At 41.9% G+C, this 20,355-nt stretch overlaps 2 protein-coding genes across 3 annotated transcripts in view; both read left to right on the top strand.

The window, feature by feature from the left end:
* SEC11A (SEC11 homolog A, signal peptidase complex subunit) overlaps positions 1–8,471 on the top strand; it is a 95,100-nt gene extending 86,629 nt beyond the window's left edge. For both annotated transcript variants that reach the window (XM_077124295.1, XM_077124294.1), the window contains 2 exons: positions 7,686–7,743; positions 7,946–8,471. In XM_077124295.1, coding sequence (XP_076980410.1) covers positions 7,686–7,743; positions 7,946–7,996 — 109 coding nt within the window. In that variant the 3' untranslated portion in view covers positions 7,997–8,471. The remainder of the gene's footprint in view (positions 1–7,685; positions 7,744–7,945) is intronic.
* An 8,791-nt stretch (positions 8,472–17,262) lies between these two features.
* NMB (neuromedin B) lies at positions 17,263–20,234 on the top strand. Its single transcript, XM_077124296.1, has 3 exons — positions 17,263–17,729; positions 18,360–18,532; positions 20,084–20,234. Exons 1-3 carry the CDS (start codon positions 17,573–17,575, stop codon positions 20,117–20,119), a joined length of 366 nt encoding a protein of 121 aa, XP_076980411.1. The 5' UTR covers positions 17,263–17,572; the 3' UTR covers positions 20,120–20,234.
* Positions 20,235–20,355: the final 121 nt, after the last annotated feature.

Genomic DNA, 20,355 nt, shown 5'->3' with positions numbered 1-20,355 from the left:
TTGTTGAATTGTAGGATTTCTTAATATATTCTGGATATTAAACCCTACTGGTTATGTGGGTTTACAAATGTTTTCTCCCATTGAGTGGATTGTCTTTTCACTTTCATGATCAAGTGTTTTGAAGCACAAAAATTTTTAATTTTGAGGAATTCCCATTTTTCATTGTTTGTGCTTTGGGTACAAAGTTTAAGAAACCATTGCATACCACAAGATCTTGAAGCATCTTGTGCTCTTGATGCTTTTTCCATTTTCTTCTAGGAATTTTGTAGTCCTGGTCCTTATATTTTAAGTTACTGATCTATTTTGAATTAATTTTTATGTATGGTGTAGGATAGGGGTCTCTCATGCTTTTGCATATGGATATCCATTTCTCTCAACCTGCTTGTTGAAGAGACTGTTCTTTCCCAGTTGAGTGGTCTTGGCAGCCTTGTCAAGTCATTTGGCCAGCAGTTTTAGTCTTTTACTCCACCAAGCCCTTTAGAGCTGGTACCATGTGAATAGATGGACAAGTTTCCTCTTTTGCCTCATCTCCCTTATTCCCTGTTGTACTCTTGGGGTGGGTGGTAGAGGGTGTGTAGTGAAGGGACCACCAAAATAATAATAAAAGGCAGCTAACGGAAAGGAGAAACAAAGGCATGGCTAAGATGCATACTTGATATTACCTCCAATGATTTGAGAATTATCTGTAAATTATTATAAATAATAAATTGCACATCATCCTCCATTTGGTTCAACATGGCAACCTATTTGTTTTCATTACTGCATTGGCTGTGGTTTAAAAATCCAGCTTTCTATTTTCATAGAGGTAGTCTTAAATGCTAAAGCAATGCTCTCTATGTATGTATTTACCATAGAATTAGAATGATTAGATTGAAAACGTGTTTTTAGTGCTGATTTCATTACTTTCATTTTCTGACAACATCAAACTACTTAGAGTTGGTGTTAAATATTTTGAATGGTGCTATAGCCAGTGTATTTTGATGTTTGCACAGGTGGTTGTGCATCATAATATGAAATCTTTTATCGAATGACTCAACTTGAATTAATTACCTCCAAATTAGGCTTGTTCATGTTCAATTTCTATAGTTGTTTGCTGACTTACTTTTGTGGAAATGCTGATTTTTACTAAATTGATAGAAGTTCTCTATTATTTTAGTTCTCATTTCTTGAAAACAAGATTAACCCTGCTTGGCATGTTCATGTTAACAACTGAATATAAAGAGAATGCTATAAAAAATCACAGCAAATATATTAATATTTCCTGTTTAAAATGTGTTATTATTTATGATTCTTTGAAAATATTACAAAAGGTTAATAATACATTTGTATCATGTGCTCTATAGCTTTTCTCTTCATGTATTCACGTAAATTTTATTTGTATATAACCACTCAATAAATTTTGTCCCCTTAAAAAAAATCAATTGGCCGTAGATGTGAAGAGCTATTTCTGAACTCTCAGTTAGAGTCCATTGGTCAATATATGCCAGTACCTCATGCCAGTACCAAGCTGTTTTGACCACTGTAATTTTGTAATATGCTTTAAAGCCAGCAAGTGTGAGTCCTCCAAGTTTATTCTTCTTTTTTCAAGATACTTTTGGCTATTTGGTAATTGGCTTTTCTGTTTCTGTAAAGTAAGCTGTTGGAATTTTGATTGGGATTGTGTTGAAATCTGTAAATAAGTTTGGGTAGAATTGACATCTTAATGATATTTAGCCTTCCAGTCCATGAAAACAGAATGTTCTTCCATTTATTTAGGTCGCCTTTGATTTCTTTTAGCTCTGTTTGTAATTTTCTGAGTATAGGTCCATTACATCCTTGGTTAAGTTTATTCCTAGATATTTGATTCTTTTAGTTGCTATTATAAAAGGAATTTTTTTTATTGATTTCCTCCTCAGATTGCTCATTACTAGTGTATAGAATACCACTGATTTTTCTGTTGCTCTTGCATCCTGCCACTTTGCTGAACTCGTCTGTTAGCTCTAGTATCTTTGTGGTAGATTTGGGGGGCTTTCTATATATAGGATCATGTCTCTGCAAATAATAAAAGTTTTGCATCTTTCTTTCCGACATTGATGCCTTTTATTTCTTTTGCTTGCCCAATTACTCTAGCTAGAAATTCCAGCACAGTGTTGAATAGCAGTGGTGACAGTGGGCATCCTTGTCTTGTTCCAGATCTTACAGGGAAAGCTTTCGGTCTTCCACCATTGAGTATGATGTTGATTGTGGGTTTTTCATACATGCCCTTTATCTATCATGTTGAGAAAGTTTTCTTCTAATCCTATTTTTTTAAGAGTTTGTATCAAGAAAGCATACTAGACATTGTCAGATGCCATTTCTGTGTCACTTGAGATGATCATGTGGTTTTCCCTTTTGAATTGTTAATGTGGCGTATTACATTATTTGATTTTCTTTTTTTGGGCCACCCTTGTATACCTGCGATAAAACCCCACTTGATCATAATGTATAATTCTTTCAGTGTGCTGTTGGATTCAATTTGCAAGTGCTTTGTTGAGAATTTTTGCATCTTTATTCGTAAGAGATACTGGTCTGTTATTTTCTTTTCTTGTGTCTTTATCTGGCTTTGGTATGAGGGTGCTGTTGGCCTCAAGATGATTTAGGTAGTATTCACTCCTTTTCAGGTTTTTGGAAGCGTTTGAGCAGGATTGATATTAATTCTTCTTGGAATGATTTGTATAATTCACCTGTGGTCCTGGGCTTTTCTTTGTTGGGAGTTTTATCATGACTAATTCAATCTCTTTATTTATAATTCATCTTTTGAGGTCTTCAATTTGTTTTGCAGCCAGTGTAGATTGTTGGTGCATTTCTAGGTATTTCATCGAGATTGTCTAATTTGTTAGCATATAGTGTTCTATTGTCCTCTTAACATCCTTTTATTTCTGTGGGGTCAGTGGTAATGTCCCCCCCCCCATATCTGATTTTGTGTTGCATCATCTTTCCTGTTTTGTCAGTCTTGTTAAGGTTTTGTGAATTTTATTGATCTTTTCAAAGAACCAATTTGCTTTCTTAATATCCTTTGTCTCTTTAGCCATCTTTTCCCTCATTTCCTTGAATTGATTTAGGAGCTTTGTTTAAATATCTTTGATTAGCTGTTCCAAATTCTTTGTCTCCTCTGAAGTTTTAATTTGTCCCCTTGACTAAACCATATCTTCCTGTTTCTTAGTATGGCTTATAATTTTTTTTGCTCATGTCTTTGGCATCTGATTATCTTGATAACTTTACCTAAAGGTCAGTTTCTCACTTGTCTAGGGTTCTATTGTTGATTGACTTTGTGTTAAGGCTCTTCTTGGATGCTTAATCCACCTTATTCTGTGCCCTTAGAATAGTCCATGTTTAACTGATGGGAATTTTTCAGATTTTCTTCATCTGATTCTTACCTTGGATATGCAGTACAGCTTTTAAGATTGCACTTTTTGTGCAGTTTTTCACTCCAGGAAAAAGCTTCCTTTCTTCTTTTCCTTCTCTGGGAACCTTGTTTTGTTCCTTTTTGTTTGTTTGTTTTGCCTCCATAGTTTTTATATTCCTTCATTGTCACTGCTTTTGCCTGGAGGGCAAATTCTGGGAGGAGGGTCACCCAAGAGAGGCTTTCTTGAGTCAGTATTTTCCAGCCAAAACAGGATCAGGAACCCAGGAAAGGGGCATAGACCGCCCCCCACCCCCAACATGCCCTGTGGAGAGGATCAGAAAGGATGCCAGAAGCCTCTTTGAGGGCTCTCCAACACTTTGCTTTCTTGGCCTGCCCAGCAAATGCAGCCTTGCAGCTAACTGCCCCCAGAGCCCTGAGGAAGCACTGCGCTTTACATCTGTACCAGCTCTACCCCTCTTAGAGACTGTGTTGAAACAATAGATGTCGCCGTCCTTTGTCCAGGGTGAGTTGAAATACTAGCTCAGAGCTGGGACCAGCGATCCAAATAAACTAATCAAAAGCCATGGCCAGATATCCACCATACCCACCTCTGTTCTTGGTGAAGAGGGTTTTTGTGTCCCTTTCTGTCCCCATCAAACTAGCCAGGACTGGACTCCAAGGTGGCTCACCATGAGAGTGGCGTTAGGGGCTGGCAGAAGACGCAGGAGCGAACAACTTGCTGTTCTTAGCCGTAGTTTATCAGCCTCTTCCTCCCGCTTTTCGCTTTTCCCTGGGTGTCGTATAGCGTTCTTCTGGCCTCCAGAGCAGTTCTTGCTGTTTCTGCCTGTCTGATGGCTGTTTTGGTGGAAGAATTGAGTCTGGAGCTCCCTACTCTGCCACCTTCCCCGGAAGTTCCCTGTTGGACCTTTTTGACATCAGGCAAAATTGAACTGGGATCTCCACTTAATTTGCACGGCATCTTTTCTTTACTGTTATTTTAGCCTCTTGCCTAATGATCTCTATTCGTTTTCTCTCAAGACATCAACAGTTAGTCCCACTTTTTGAGTCTGTGTCCTCAGTAGCAATTTTGAGCCCAAGAACTCCCAGGGAAATGTGTTTAGCCATACTCTACCTTCAGGATGCTAACTTGGCTCGGGTTGGTGTTGAAGTTGGCTTTGTGGATGGCATTTATTTTTTATTTTTTTTTTTTAACATGGGCAGGCACCGGGAATCAAACCCGGGTCTTCGGGCATGGCAGGCAAGCACTCTTACCTGCTGAGCCACCGTGGCCTGCCCTATTTTTTCTTATTTTAAACCCTAGTTTGCTTATTAACAAGTCTGTTTTAGCATATGAGCAGAGTTGGGAAAAATTACAACCAATTTGAATTTAAAATGACTGATGATAGCAGCATTATGCACTTGACTGTCAACTCATTGCTGTCTCTGTCCATGAGAGAAAGCAGTGATACAAATAACTAAATCTTTTGTTTGACTTTAGACTCCCTCTTCATTATTCTGGAAGCCTTACTTTTGCTTATATTACCACTACATCAGATTTCTTTCTTTTCACTTATAGTGAGCAAGAAAAAGTCAGCCTACCAAAAAAAAGGTTTCTATGGATAAGCAAACTATATATGTGGACATTGGCAACTGAAGTGGTTCTTTAGGTGTAGGTAATGTTGCATGGTGGCAGCAGACTCTCTTCCCATGAGACTGGCTGCTTATGGATCATCAGACCAAAATCAGCAGGCTGATACTGTAACATAGATGCTTTTTTTTTTTTTTACATGGGCAGGCAGTGGGAATCAAACCCAAATCTACAGCATGGCAGGCAAGAATTCTGCCACTGAGACACCGTTGCACTGCCCGCATAGATGTTTTTATAGCTCTTAATCTGCAGAAACCCTTCACGTTCTTAATCTACCTTTATTGAAAGGGATTGCTTTTATGACAGTGTTGAAAATAAGAGCAAAAAATTGTTATTGAAAAAATATATTAAAATATTTATATTGAAAGAAAAACATTAAAAAGAAACACACACACACACACACACACACACACACACAAACACAACAAGTACCAGAAAGCCTCTAGTCATCCTCCCAGCTGAAGTTGAAACTAAAGCTTGGCCCCTAAATGGGAATATTATTTGCCACTACATGCTATTCCATGGATCTCACTTCTTCAGACTAGTTTTTGTGTGGAGAAACATTACTTGTGCCCCATGTCCTGGAGATTTTCCAACTCAGTAAATGGGGGAAGATAGAGGAACCTGCAAGCTGCCCAGCCCATTCTGACAAAGAGGGTTTAGATTTTAAGAAACACTGACTTACAGAATGGGAGTTTGGGGGTGGGGTCGGAAAGATGGGCCTGGGTAATGCTGTCAGAAGGGAGAGAAGTAGCCAGGGATAAGGACAAGAAACAGAAAATAAGGGGATTTCTTAAAAGGAGGTGAAATGCACCAAAGACAAATTTCCCTTTTTCAAATTTGCCTAAGGTTTTGATAGTGGATGTGTTATGTTATGTGGGAGGTATTTCTGTTTGTGCTGCCTTTGCCGTGGTGCAATGATTATGGATTCCTGAATAAAGATATCTGGGCTATTTTAAAGCCTGTCAAGTTCACCCACCACTTTAGCCACTCTTTTGTAGGACAGGCTGTAGCCTAATACAATATCACCCAAACCACTCCAGAACCATCAGTTAAAGAGGAAGAGGAAAAAGAAAAGTTGTACATTTGCTAACTGCTTTTTTTTCGCATGATGGTGCTTCCCTACTAGTTTACTCTGAATTCTTAAGTGTTGAGAAGTCATTTGCATTGAGGAAAGAATTGAAGCCCTGCGAGAAAATGAAATCTCCAAGGGAAAGAGAAGTGAAGGGGTCCATACATTCAAACCTTGGATCAGCTAGTATGCGCTGAGTGCTGTCCCTGCGTGCAGAGGGCACTGTGTTTGGCCTTGAAAAGATGATAGGGAACAAGAATGACATGACATCCTTTTTGCCTTTAGAAAGCTTATAGTCTAGTAGGGGAGACACTAAACAGCTAGTTGTACAGCTAATAAGTTAAAATTTTGGCAAGGGTCTCAAAGGATCTCCAGTGACTATATAAGATTGTTTATCAGATTTTTTTCCAGTGTCGTCATTTTATTAACAAAAGGAATATGTAGGGTTCACACAAAATACAATTATTTTTTCTAGGGGATCATTGTATTTATAAAATAAAAAATAACAAGGCTTTCATAGTTAACTTATGAGTTAACTATTTAATTTCTTTTTTTTTTTTTAACATGGGCAGGCACCGGGAATCGAACCCGGGTCCTCTGGCATGGCAGGCAAGCATTCCTGCCTGCTGAGCCACCGTGGCCCGCCCACTATTTAATTTCTTATTGTGCAAAACAAAAACATAAAAAGTAAATTTCATCCCTCTAAGAATTTTGTGTGCCAAAAGTTGCAAATTTCCCATTTCATAATTTTTCCAGCAAAAAAAATTCTAAGACCACAGTTTCTTTACAAAGTAAACAAGAGCGAGAGGGGAATAAACAAGCAAATGATAGCAGATAAGCTTTTCTGTTCATTTCCCTTTGGAGGTGTAGTTTAGAGAGACAGACTTTGGGGACAAAACGAAATAAAAAGCTAGTGAGAAAAAAAAAAGCAAAGGTGTAGAGGCCAGAGAAGTAGGTGGAGAGTGAGGTTTGAGCTGTGCTCCAGGAGGAAGGGATTTCAAGAACAGGGGTGATGTGGTCATCAAAGTTGGAATGCTGCAGAGATGTAAAGGAGTGCAGGGGCTGAGGCTGATCGCTGCATACAGTGATCAGAACTGTTCTAGGAAACATTTCAGGGTTAAAAAGTCCGGAGCTGTATTACAGGGGGTTAAGCAATGAGAGGGTGCTGAAGTGTTCTGTAATGGAGTTCTTAAACTCACCTTTTGGGCACTTAACATGAAGTACTTTCTAATGTCCTAGGTGTATTTGCCTTATCTCTCTAACTAGATTGACAGCTTCTTGAAGGTTATGCCAGCAAACCTAGCTCCTAATACCGTATCAGCATGTAGCATTAGGGTCCCCAACTAGAGGCTTAAGATCTTGATCTGGCGCTGGTTCTGCCACACAGAAGACCTTGGGTCTGATCATCTGTTTCCTCATGTATAAAGTGGAGATATTCCTAGCTTCATAGGCTAATGAAAGGATCAAATATGACAATAAATACAACTGGGCTTTGTAAATTGAAAATTAATATTTATGGAAGATACTGAGATTTTCAGGAAATTGTAGCAGCTGCTATCCGAAGTTTTGGTTTGACTTCTGCTTTTTTTTTTCTTTTCTAGATTTGTTCCTTATATTGGAATTGTGACGATCCTTATGAATGACTATCCTAAATTTAAGGTAATAACCTGTACTATATTTGTTTCATTAAAAATGTAATCTTTTCCTTCCTATGGGAAACTGTTAAATGGATTACAGTTAAATGATAAAAGAATAATGGATAGTTCAGTAACTTGTCACAAAGACCAGTTTATTAATTAACTCTGAAGATTTGTGAACTTTAAAAGCTTCTCTGACTTGTGATTTTTTGTTTATTTTCTAGTATGCAGTGCTCTTTTTACTGGGTTTATTTGTGCTGGTCCACCGTGAGTAAGAAGTCTGCCTTGCTGTTCCTGGGAAGAAGCTGTAATTTTTGTTACTGAATGTTTGGAGTAGATACTGGTCTGTGGTTGATGGAATGGAGAGCACACATTTTGGCTCTTCTTGGTAGCCCTGGTTTGCATTAGTTATGTTTCCACACCAGAATGTGTGTGGGCGGGTGCGTGTGCACCACAGAGTGCACTCAAGGGGACTTTCAATCACAGGACTTCATGTGTTGTCATTGTCACACTTTCGCATTTTTGTACATCAGTGAATTTTTTATATTAAAAGGTTGAGCCAAAGCCCGAAGTGTTTGTATTTTGAAGCCAAGCTTCACTTCTAAAGTGCCTACAGAGTTCTGTAAATGAAAATGCAGTTCTGCATGAGTTTGAAGCAACCGTTCCCCCTTATAATGGGAATGGCATGGACTGAGGTGATCATAAGTCTTAACTTTTCCAAATTTTGAATAAAAAACTTTGCACATTAAATCCCTTATCCCTGACTTGTGTTTGCCGGAAAAACTTGTCAAGTTTGCCTTGCTGTGCTGGTTCCTAACATCCCTAGGGGATACAAAGGCTTTGGTACGGACAGTTCTTCAGCTAAGAGGCCTGCCCTAATACTAGCAGCTGCTTTTTGTTTGTTTTGTTTTGGGGAAGCAAAAGTAGCCATTGACATTTATACAAAATCTCTTAGTCATAAATTTGATTCTTCACTAGGGTGTGACTTACATATGTATAATCTCAGCTAGTGTTGCTGAGAACGTCCAAATAACTCATAACCCCTTCTACACTTCAGACATCCTCAGCCCTTTCTACATGATGGCAGTGTGAGTTAGCATCTGGAGAACGCCTGGTGAGGGTGCTAGAGCGCAAGCATTCTGCTTGTTTTCTTTAAACTCTATTTTGTCTGAACCTGTTCCCTTATGTGCCTGTCTTTACTTTTCTCTAATGCAAACCTAAAGAAGGCAAAGTGTATAGTAGTAAATGCAAAGACCAGTTGTGTGTTTTCCTTCTTTTAGTATTAAAGCTGTTAGGGAAATAAGGAGTATAGAGTAAGCCAATGTGTTTTTATTTTATTTCATTATTATTTTTTTAAACACAGTTTTATTGAAATATGTCCACATACCATACAAATCATCTGAAATATACAATCATTGGCTCACATTATCATCACACAGTTGTGTATACAAGCTCATGATTGATTTTAGAACATTTTCATTGCTCCATAAAAGAAATAAAAATTAAAAAGGAATCCCAAATCTTGCCGTGTCCTTTATCCCCCCATTATTGATCAATAGTACTAGTATAGTACATTTGTTACTGTTGATGAAAGAGTATTAAAATATTACTGTTAACTATAGTCCATCGTTTGCAGTAAGTACATTTTCCCCTGTATACCTCTATTATTAAGTCTTTGTAATAGTGTCATATATTTGTTCTGTTTCATGAAAGAACTTTTTAATATGTGTACAGTTAATCACAGACATTATCCACCACAAGAGCCACTATGTTGTATATTCCTATGTTGTAACCTCCAACTTTTCTTCTTGTGACATACATGATTGTAAACTTCTCCTTTCTACCACGTTGACACACCATTCAGCACTTTTTATTATTCTAACAATAATGTGCTACCCTCACCTCTATCCGTTTCCAGAAATGTGTACATTTTGCATATATGTAGCAGCTGCTCCCATTCTTTAGCATCATTCTATATACTGGTAATCTATATTCTATATTTTGTGTCTATGAGTTTACGTATTATAATTAGTTCATATCAGTGACATCATACAATATTTGTCCTTTTGTGTCTGACTTATTTCACTTAAAATAATATCCTCAAGGCTTATCCATGTTGTCATATGCTTCAGGACTTCATTTCTTCTTACTGTGAATAATAGTCTATCGTATGTTTATGCCACATTTTGTTTATTCATTCTTCTGCTGATGAACACTTGGGTTGTTTCCATCTTTTGGCAATTGTGAATAATGCTGCTGTGAGCATTGGTGTGCAAATGTCTGTCTGTGTCCCTGCTTTCAGATCTTCTGGTATATCCTGAGTAGCAAGATGGCTGGGTTGTAAGGCAGCTCTGTACTTAACTTTCTGAGGAACTGCACCATTTTACATTTTTGCCAGCAGTGAAAATGTGTTCCTGTTTCTTTACATCCTCTCCAGCAATTGTAGTTTCCTGTTTGTTTAATAGTGGCCAATCTAAGAGGTATAAGGTGATATTTCATTGTGGTTTTGATTTGCATTTTCCTAATAGTTAATGAAGCTGAGCATCTTTTTGTGTGCTTTTTAGCCATTGCCATGTGTTGTGGTTTTTTTGGTTTGTTTTGCTTTGCTTTGTTTTTTCTTCTTTTTGTCATTGCCAATATGTTCTAAGCACAAAATTTACTTTTAATTCTATCTGTTCTCTTCTTATATTAATGTGAAATCCCAAAATAAGCATAATATTCTTTGTTGGGGTAAATGAACAGTTTTTATTCTTTGTTCAACTGGGGTGGAAATCAGTCCACAGTATAGCACTAATGGAATGATAGTAGAAATCATCTGTCTTCTGAAGCCCTTCACTTATAGGTGCCATCCCAAGTCCTTTAACTTTTTTTGAAGGTTTTCACCTTCATAACTTGGTGTTCTAGTTTGCTAGCTGCTGGAAAGCAATGTACCAGAAATGGAATGGCTTTTTAGAAGGGGAATTTAGTAAGTTGCAAGTTTACAGTTGTAAGGCCAAGAAAATGTCCCAATTAAAGCAAGTCAGTGTCCAATCTAAGGCATCCAGAGAAAGGTACCTTGGTTCAAGAAGGCTGATGAAGTTCACGGTCTCTCTCTCAAGTGAGAAGGCACATGGCGAACATAGTCAGGGTTTCTGGATCATGTGGAAAGGCATTTGGCAAACACGGCATCATCTGCTAGCTTTCTCTCCTGGCTTCCCTTCCTGAAGCTCCCTAGGAAGCATTTTCCTTCTTCATCTCCAAAGCTCGCTGGCTGATGGACTCTCTGCTTCTCGTGACTATATCGTTCTGCTCTCTCCAAATCTCCTGCTTTCTCCAAAATGTACCCTCTTTTATAGGATTCCAGTAAACTAATCAAGACCCACCCAAATGGGTGGAGACATGACTCCAGCTAACCCAGTTTAACAACCACTCTTGATTAAATCACATCTCCGGGGGGGTGATCTGATTACAGTTTCAGATATACAATACTGAATAGGGATTAGAAGAAACAGCTGCCTTTACAAAATGGGATTAGGATTAAAACATGGCTTTTCTAGGGGACACACATCCTTCCAACCAGCACATTCCACCCTCTATACCCTAAAAAAGACATGTTTTTCCTACATACAAAATACATTAATACCAGAAATCCTTAAACCAAAGTTGGAAACAGTATGTAGCAGCTGCTCCCCTTCTTTAGCATCATTCTATGTACTGGTAATCTATATTCTATATTTAGATTATATAGATATCTCCTATCAAAGTTAGTTACAGGCATGGTCTGTTCTAAGGCAAAGTTTTCCTCTGGCTCTGGAACTATTAAAAACAAGTTACTTGCTGCCAGCATATAAAGGAGGAGCATTCATAGGATACATATACCCATTTCCATAGGAAGGAAGGAACACAAGGGTCACAGGACAAAGTCCATAAGATTTCAAAGTCTGAGAGTCATTTATCTTCAGGGTTGAAAGCGGCAGTCCCACCCTTTCCAATGGCCTACACAGAAGCCTGCCTCTCTGCAAGCACAGTATTGGGGTGACCACCTTTTTCTTGGCTCCACCCTCTCCAAGGATCATGGCTGCACCCGGACTCTCTGCCATCTCTGGGAACATGCTCAACTCCTCCATGTGACGGGAGCCAGGCTCTCCCCAGACCCCAAGGAATGTGCTTCACCCTCTCCAAGGCCTGAGGTGGCATGACTCTCCCACTGCAACGAGGTGGAAGGCCCATCCTCTGCCTTTGGGGCAAACTCACCCTCTGCATGGGCTAATGCTGGTCCACTCTCCTAGCCTGAGGTTTCTTGACTTCAGACCTCAGCCTCCAAGCCCCTTTGGTAATTAAATGCCAAGGAGGTTTAATCTGGCATTTTACAGAGTTAAAAGCTTTTTGTGGTTTGGCAGGGCAAGTGGAAGGATAGGAGGATAACCGCTGTGAGTGAAGGTAATCAAAGAGTATAAGAACTGATGAAACTTTAAGTGGGAATTTGATGTTATTACTCACCACTCTCCCAACTCCAGCTCTTAATGCCTTCACATTCTTCCCAAATGCCTGTCCTCAGAGAGTCCCGTGTCTCTCTTTCTACTGGACACTTCTGCCTGATTATCCCATCCTTAAACTCAGGCTCATAATAATTCCTTCAAACTTCCTTTCCAAACTTCCTGTTTTCTGTGGAGCAGTATTTCTGTGGACCTAGATATTTCATCCCACTATTGATATTTCATCTGGTCACTTAGCAAGTCTAACATTTGCTCCATCATTCCATTCTTACTGCTGTCACCTGAATCCAAAAAGGACACTCAGTGACTCCTTGTTGGTTGGATGACCATGAGCTTTAGTTTGCCTGCAACCTGCTAGTCTGTATTTATTTTACCCTGTGTATCGCTTGCTAATTATCTTTAGTGCTTCTTTCACTTTGAAAAGCGTCCCTGTTTGGACCATAAAGTTTGCTCTGTACCTACTACGTACAACTAACATTAAACATCCTTGTTTCATAATGCTGGATATTCTCACTTAGGTTAAATCATACTCTCTTTTCTTTTGTCTGAATTCCACCTTTTCATGAAGTAGTTGATCTTCCTCTGTCACTCAGCATTGTCAGTCTCATACTGTTTAAGTTTGTAACTATAGCTTCAACTTCCCTAGTCAGAACTGGCCCCCAGGGTAGGAATCCCGTTTTATACAACACAACTCTTTCCCTAGGAGCATCTAGTGCGCAGACTAAATGGTCACCACAGTCATGCCCTGGAGCAGAGGCAGTAACCTGGGTCAGCACGGTCGCTGAGCTGTTACTCTGGGGCAAAGCATTTGAATCATCAAAGGGCTCTGTACTTTTTCAGTATGTTATCTTGGTCTTGCCAAATTTGAATCTGAAATTTTTCTTTGTGGTTGTATTTTATTACCATGCTCTCTCTTCCTAGAGTTCTAATCCTCTTTTCTTTTTACTTTTTGGTGTTCTTGTAGTCTTCCCTCTGTTCTGTTTCATTATGTGAGAAGTATTGGTCTTTGTAACTTTTCTTAGGGAGTCACAAGCTTCCCTCAAGAGAGCCTAGGCTAAGAATAAAGGCTTCCATTATCCTTGACTGCATTTCTTGGTCATTGTGTTACCAAGTCAAAATATACCCTCAGATATTGTGAATTACTGATTATATATGTAGAATGGAATGGTCACATATTAAGAATGTTTGTGTTTCTTTCCTGTAATTTTTTTTAATTAAAAAAATTTTTTTAATATATATATATACCCTCAGGGCATGGAGTGGGGGCTTTCGCAGCATCTGAGGGAACTCTGGTTATGGCGTTTATCATTGTTGATCTTCAGAGATGATCCAACCAACTAGGATCAAAATCAGCTGGTTAAATGGTTTGTCTGCCATCTTCAGTGCTCCTTCAGCCAAGCAAGGCAGCCTGTTCAGGCTGTTTTCTGGCCAGGTATAGCTTTGATGCTGTTCTCCTTTGCTAGAAGTGTATATATTACCAGGTAGGCTTTTGGAAATAAAGTAATAAATATAGCTCTTCACAAACACTGGTGAGTCTGGGCATGTAAAGAGTGTTGTATAACTTCTGGTTTGCTAGCTGCTGGAATACAACATACCAGAGACGGATTGGCTTTTAATAAAAGGGGATTTATTTTGTTAGTTCTTCAGAGGAAAGGCAGCTAACTTTCCACTGAGGTTCTTTCTTACGTGGAAGGCACAGGATGGTCTCTGCTGGCCTTCTCTCCAGGCCCCTGGGTTCCAACATCTTTCTCTGGGGTGATTCCTTTCTGCATCTCCAAAGGCCTGGGCTGAGCTGTGAGTGCTGAGATGAGGTATGCTGAGCTGCTTGGGCTGTGCTACCTTGCGCTCTCTCATTTAAGCACCAGCCAATTAAGTCAAACATTGATTGCAGCAGGCACGCCTCCTAGCCTGATGTGATCAGTAACAGATGAGGTTCACGTACCATTGGCTCATGTCCACAGCAACAGAACTAGGTGCCTTCACATGGCCAAGTTGACAACTGAATCTAACTACCACAGTAACCAAGAAGTATTATAGAGACTAGCATTCGCTGAGGTGCCAAGAAATGGTAAAAACATCCTTCCGAGTATTGTGTAGTGTTCCTGACCCTCAGGACTTTTCTACCCTCGCCTCGCTCCAGTCTTCAGGGTCTTACACCCTTAACATTGGTCTCACTCTACAGACTACTTCGTTTGCCTATGCTGGTCACTCTGCCTGGAGTGCCTGCTCACTTCTCTACCTGCTAAAAGCTTTCTCATCTTGCAGACATTTATTGAGTGTCTACTCTGTGCCAGCCTTTGGACCAGGCCCCGGGGATAAAAAGATGATAAGGCAGAGTTACTCTTTGCTAGGAGCCTACTCAATAGGGGCCATATGTGTAAACAAGTTTTTCTGCATAAGATAATAAGTATAATAACAGAGATATACACTAAGAGCCCCAAACAGGGTTCCTTATTCTTGGTTATGCTTTCAAGTGTATAGTGCATCCTTCTCGGTGCTGCCCTGTACTGTATGCTCCCCGTACCGTGTTTGTGCTACCCTTTAGCATTACTCTCAGAGTGGTTTTACATGTATCTCGCTCCTCTACCAGAGGGCCAGCTTCTTGAAGTATTTAAACAAGACCAGCCTCTGATTTATCCTTTCTTATTCCCTGGCCCTATCATCATGCTCTGCACATTTTAATAAACCCCACCATTGCAAAGCCTCTGGAAACTCTCTTTTAAGGAATAAGTTTTTCATCCTCAGATTTGCTAAGAATAGTAAGTCTCCTTACTAATAGTCACATTCCCAGTCAAATTTCCAAGCACATAAAACTTGGATTTCAGTTACTGAAATTGTCCCCTAAAGTACATGAATATTATACCCAAATAACATTACACCTAGTGTTTGGCCTGGGGCATCTCACTCGGGTTTTCATAGCTTCCCTGAGCACCTCTACCATTTAGCTGACCAGCAGTTTTAGTTTTCTTAGCCACTGTTAGGATCATTGTTCCCTCATTAGACATAGGTTTTTTTTTCTCTCTCTCTTTTTCCCCTTAGTTTTTGTTTTTGTTTTTCCCCTTTGTTTTTGAAGATTGCACTTAAAAAACATTTCATGTTTTGGCAGTTTCAGTTTTTGAAAGATTTCCTTCTAAATAGTTCTAATGTTATAATCCATAAGTGTTTCTTCACACTTTGGGAAATTATATCAAATATCTGATTCTTCCTTCCTCTTCCCTTAAATATTCCACTGCTTTCCTGATTCTGCAGCCTCTTCTCCATTCTGGAAGCAAAGGGCAGGATCTGGACTTCCCAGGATATTTCCCTCCACTTCTCTGCTCCAACCCCTGCCCAGTCCATACAGATGGAGATCTCGTCCAATGCTTAAAGGTCTGCAGGACAGAGATTTTACACCATCTTATTGTGACTGGCTCTAGTGTTTATTGTCATTCCTTTTCACTAGATTTGCTCGTCTAGTTTAAATTTCTTTTAAAATTAGTTTTTAGATTCTTTTTAGATTAATTTCTACTTCTCTTTTGTCCTCTGTACTTTTCATGTATTTGAAATTCCACTCTGATTTTCTCAATTTATTTAGCTCCTCTGCAACTAATTTGCTTTGTAGTTGAGATAACTCCTCTGTAAAAAAGAGTATCATACCAGTTTTATTGTGTCAAAGTAATGTCGAGGATCAAAGGAGCATGCATTTAATAGTGATTTTGGAAAACAACAGATTCAGAGGTGTTAACTTGTAATCAGTTCCAGTCTATGAAAATAGATCATTACAAAATTTAACACATATATATATATATCTCCCTTATTTCAACTGGTTTTTTATTAAAAATATGGGGCAAATAGTTTAAATGTTTTGTTGGTGTTGGTTTTAATAAGATTTGTTGCGTATCTTTCGCCCCTTTAGTCACTTTTTGGATTGTCCTATGAATCCGCTCTACATTTTCTGTGATGTCCTTGAATGTTTCCTCACTTATAAAATGAGGAGAGTAAAACTTAACTTGTAAGTTTCCTTCAAGAATTAAATGAGGCACAGCACTCAATAAATGCCAGTGCCTATGTGTTCACACTGATTTCTGTATCCATGGACAAGAGGAGATAGGATGGGTGTGTGATGGACTCAGAGTAGAGGGAACGTCCCAAAGAGAATAATTACGGGAAAGGGATGAGCTGTATCTGTACATTGTGGATAAACAGTGACAAGAAAGCAGGAGGTGTGAACGCCAGGGTGGGGGATGAAGCCAGAGATGGAAATGAGTGCCCCTGTCCTGTGTGTCATGCTCCTGGGAGCCTGATACGACAGTCAGCTTCTCACAGACGCTGCTTCTTGCAGGTGCTGAGCCGTAGGGCTGGCCGGCCTTGCTGAGCTAGGTATGTGAGAGGAACAATAGCATGTACCCTTACTGAGTCGGACAGGAGAGGAGGTTCTTGCACACCCATACTGTGCAGTGTTCCAGGGAGGGGTCCAGCGCTCAGGCCTTCGTCTGCAGTCCATGCCTTCTCCATCATTTGCTCCTTTATCAACTAAATCTCTCCAATGAGGTAGTAAAGCCTAAACCTAATCCTAACCCTGCTCCCTCGGAGCACGGAGTCATCTTTTGTTTCCCCTCCTCCTGTCCCTAGCTTAGTGCTCTGAACATAGGTATAATGTCTAAGCAAAAATAAATGTATTATTCTGGGGCACAGAATTTTCACCTGCTTGTTGTGACAGCACTAATCAAAAAAACTGTTTCTTTCCAAGACAGATTCCAACAGCTTCTTGGGAGGTGTGTGAGAAGATCCTATAGGACTGCTGCTTCCTACCACAAAATAATTGTGCTAAAAAAAAATAAAATTATTTTTAAATAGGGAAATGTTATTTCCATTTTACAGCTGAATAAAGAGGTTCAGCGAGGTCACACAGGGTGCATGTGGGCTCACGGTCCGGTGCCCTTTCCCCCGACCCGGAGGAGCTCTCCCGCTGCGGGGTTTGCAGGCCGTGCTCTCCCCATCCGCCCGGCAGCTCCTAACCCCCTACCGCGCTGGCGGCCGGAGCCGAGGGTGGGCGGTGGCGCTGAGAGCGCCGCGGGCTCCTCGCCCACAAGGCCTCCTGAGGAGGGGCTCGGGCGGCTCAAGTTCCTCGTGGGACCGGTGAAGCCCCCGAAGCGGTGCCCACGTGTGGGCAGGAGTGCCGAGGCGCGGGCTCCTGCGGGGGAGAGAGAAACTGCGGCCGGAGGGCCTCGGGGGCGGGAGCACGGGATGGGCAACTCCTGCTCCGACCCAGGCTCCGCCCCCGGGGCTCGGGCTTAAGAGGGGAAGGCGCGACTGAGCGACTCGGAGCAGCTGCTGGAACCCTGGAGCCCTTGGAGCGTGCGGGAACCCAGCGGAGCCGAGGTGGTGGAGGACAGCATGGCCCGGCGAGCGGGGAGTGCGCGGCTGCTCGGCAGCCTCCTGCTCTTGGCTCTGCTCACTGCCAGCACTGCCCCGCGCAGCTGGGATCTCACGGAGCCCCGTGGCCGAACCGGCAAGATCCGAGTGCACCCACGGGGGAACCTCTGGGCCACCGGTACGTCTTTGGGGACTTGGGCAGGTGTCCCCTCCTTACCCTGCTCGGGCCCCATTTTCCTTCCCGTCCTTGTGGCCGCTTCTTACCCAGGACGCTCATATTCGTGCAGGTGGGGACCCTGGAGCTCATTTAATTCAGTAAATGGAGAACTTGAGACGCAGAAAGTTCAGTGACTTTTGCTAAGATCATTCAGCTAGTTTATGGTGGAGCTGGTTCTCACTGTCGCTGGTGTCCCTTCCCGTGGGCTCCCCCCCCTCCTGAATCTTCTAACTTCTAGTGTCTTTTCTCTGCATCTCATTTCTAAGGCACCTCTTCGTTCTCCACCTCCTTCCCTGCCCTTTCCCATCCCTTTTCCAAGCTGGCAGCAGAACTGGCAGGGTGTCTACCTGGCCCTAATCCATTACACTCTCCTTTCAGCTCCACTACCCTCTTCACACCTTCCACTTGTTCAGGAAAAGCTAAGGTGCACAGACTTTGCTGCCGGCAAGGAGTCTTTGCAAGTCTTGGGTGAGGAGGAGAAAGGTTGCACATCTTCCCACCAGGAGAACCGAAACATGAGATGGGGAACCTTCCCACTGGGGTAGAGTCCTTGCTCCATAACTTCTTTGTGCTTTGGCATCTCCTTTCCAGGACACTTCATGGGCAAGAAAAGCCTGGAGACCCCCAGCCCGCCCCCTTCAGTGCCAGCTCCCCATATCTCCTTGAGGGACCAGAGACTGCAGCTGAGTCATAATCTGCTTGGGATCCTTTCCTTAAAGAAAGCCTTGGGCATGAACCTCAGTGGCCCAGCACCTCACGCCCAGGTGAGCCAGACCTCCACCAGGTGCCCAACCCCTGATCCAGCAGAGGCTGAGTTGGGTCTCCCCCTGGATTCGGCATAGGATGAATTACCACCAAGCATTGCATGTAGGGTGTGACTGCCTGGCCAGGGCAGGATGGGTATAGACTCCAGAGAGCTAGCATTCCAACCTCTCCTTGTGACCCAGGACTCAAAGGTGAAGAATTCCAAAGAAAGGATGCTAGCCTCCCCAGCAAAGTCATCCCTCACCCAGCCCCCAGTTGAAAGTCACAGCCTAGGATTATTTAGCCTCTTGTAGCACAATCTTCCTCCTCTAGTCCACACAGCCTTGTTCCATCCCAGTTGTCTTTCTGTATTAGCGAAGTCCATCTTTGATGTATCCTCTGTGTGGCCAGAGCTGGAACCCTGAGTCCCAGAGAGGGAAAAAGAAGAGTCAGTGGCTAAGACAGAGCCTGGACCTTGCTTACCTTAGCCAGTGTCCTTCCCGTTCAGTCCTACTGCCTAAGTGACCTATGGCAGGGTTTCTCAGCTTCAGCGTTCTTGGCATTCTGGGCTGGATGATTCTTTGTTGTGGGGGGCTAGGATGTACAGTATAGGAGATATAGCAACATCTGGCCTCTATTCACTAGATAATAGTAGCACCCTCTCCCCCACCCATTTGTGACAACCAAAAATGTCTCCAGACATTGCCAAGTAAAAATCACCCTTAGTTGTGAACCACTGACCAGTGAGGCTCAGGGTCCTAAGACTGGCACCAAGCCACCCAAAGTCTCTAACCTGGAAGAGTGGCAGTTCCTCTGCTCCCCGCTCTTGGTGCTGTCCCCATTACGTACCTCTCTCCATGGTAATTATTGATCTGTGCAGAAGACAGTATATTGTGGTAATGAATGTGGGCTCTGGTCAAAGCCTGCTGGGCTCATAGCCCACTTTTGCCAGTTACTAGCTATGTCACCTTAGAAATGTCACTTCTCTAAATCTCATCTTCCTTCTCCATAAAACAGGGTTAATATAGTGCCCACCTACCATCAAATGAGACCATTTATGTCACATGCTCATAGAGAGCAGTCAGTGGGAGCCAAGTTTGCTATCACAGTCTGTGAACTCCCTGGCAGTGCTGTTGCTGACTCCCCTTTGTGTCCTCTGCTGTGCCTAGGTAGAGCAGATGTTTTGAAAAAAAGGAGGGGCAGGTCCAACTCCAGCCGCAGCCAGCATTCCTGACCTTCCTGATGCACAAGAACCACCAGCTCCAAAGGCCTCAGTTGTAAGGGCCAGGAGCTTGGGCTGGCCGAGCCTGAAAGGAAATGATGCCACCTCTGGGGCTGTTGGTATTGAAGGCCTGAAACATGCAGAACCTACAAAGAATCTCAGAGGAATCAGTACAGAACCCTGAGGGTGGGGTATTCTGCAGTAAAGTCGGGAGGAGCTGAGGTGAGGGAGTGAGAACACTGACACTGCCTCTGGCAACCTCTGCAGATACCTAGCATTTAGGAATGGCAGGATGCCCTTATCATTTGTCCCTCTCCTCAGGTCAATTCTTCTGTGTGTTTCGCTTTAGTACAGGAGGTTGCTGGTGCAGATACTGCAGAAGTGATGCCAATAATGGGACAGACACAACGGCGCAGGTTGGATTGTGCCCACCTAGGGGAAAGGGGGAATGGGACTATGGTATGGCTCCATCTGGTTGTAAATCATGGGCTCAAATCTGTGTAGCTCCATTGTGATTTCTGGTTGGGGTCTCTGGGAATTTCACCAGTACAGATATAATTATGTTCTTGCTATATTTCTTCCTTCCCTGTTGAAACTGAATAAAACTCTGCTCTTCATATA

Source organism: Tamandua tetradactyla, chromosome 12 (genome assembly GCF_023851605.1).
Source record: "Tamandua tetradactyla isolate mTamTet1 chromosome 12, mTamTet1.pri, whole genome shotgun sequence".
Classification (NCBI taxonomy): Eukaryota; Metazoa; Chordata; class Mammalia; order Pilosa; family Myrmecophagidae; genus Tamandua; species Tamandua tetradactyla.
This window is presented reverse-complemented; position numbering and strand designations above follow the sequence as displayed.

Coding starts and splice junctions, on each gene's coding strand:
- NMB (XM_077124296.1), top strand. CDS start 17,573: ATGGCCCGGCGAGCGGGGAGTGCGCGGCTGCTCGGCAGCCTCCTGCTC. Junction 17,730..18,359: donor GGGGAACCTCTGGGCCACCG/GTACGTCTTTGG, acceptor TCTCCTTTCCAG/GACACTTCATGGGCAAGAAA. Junction 18,533..20,083: donor GCCCAGCACCTCACGCCCAG/GTGAGCCAGACC, acceptor GTTTCGCTTTAG/TACAGGAGGTTGCTGGTGCA.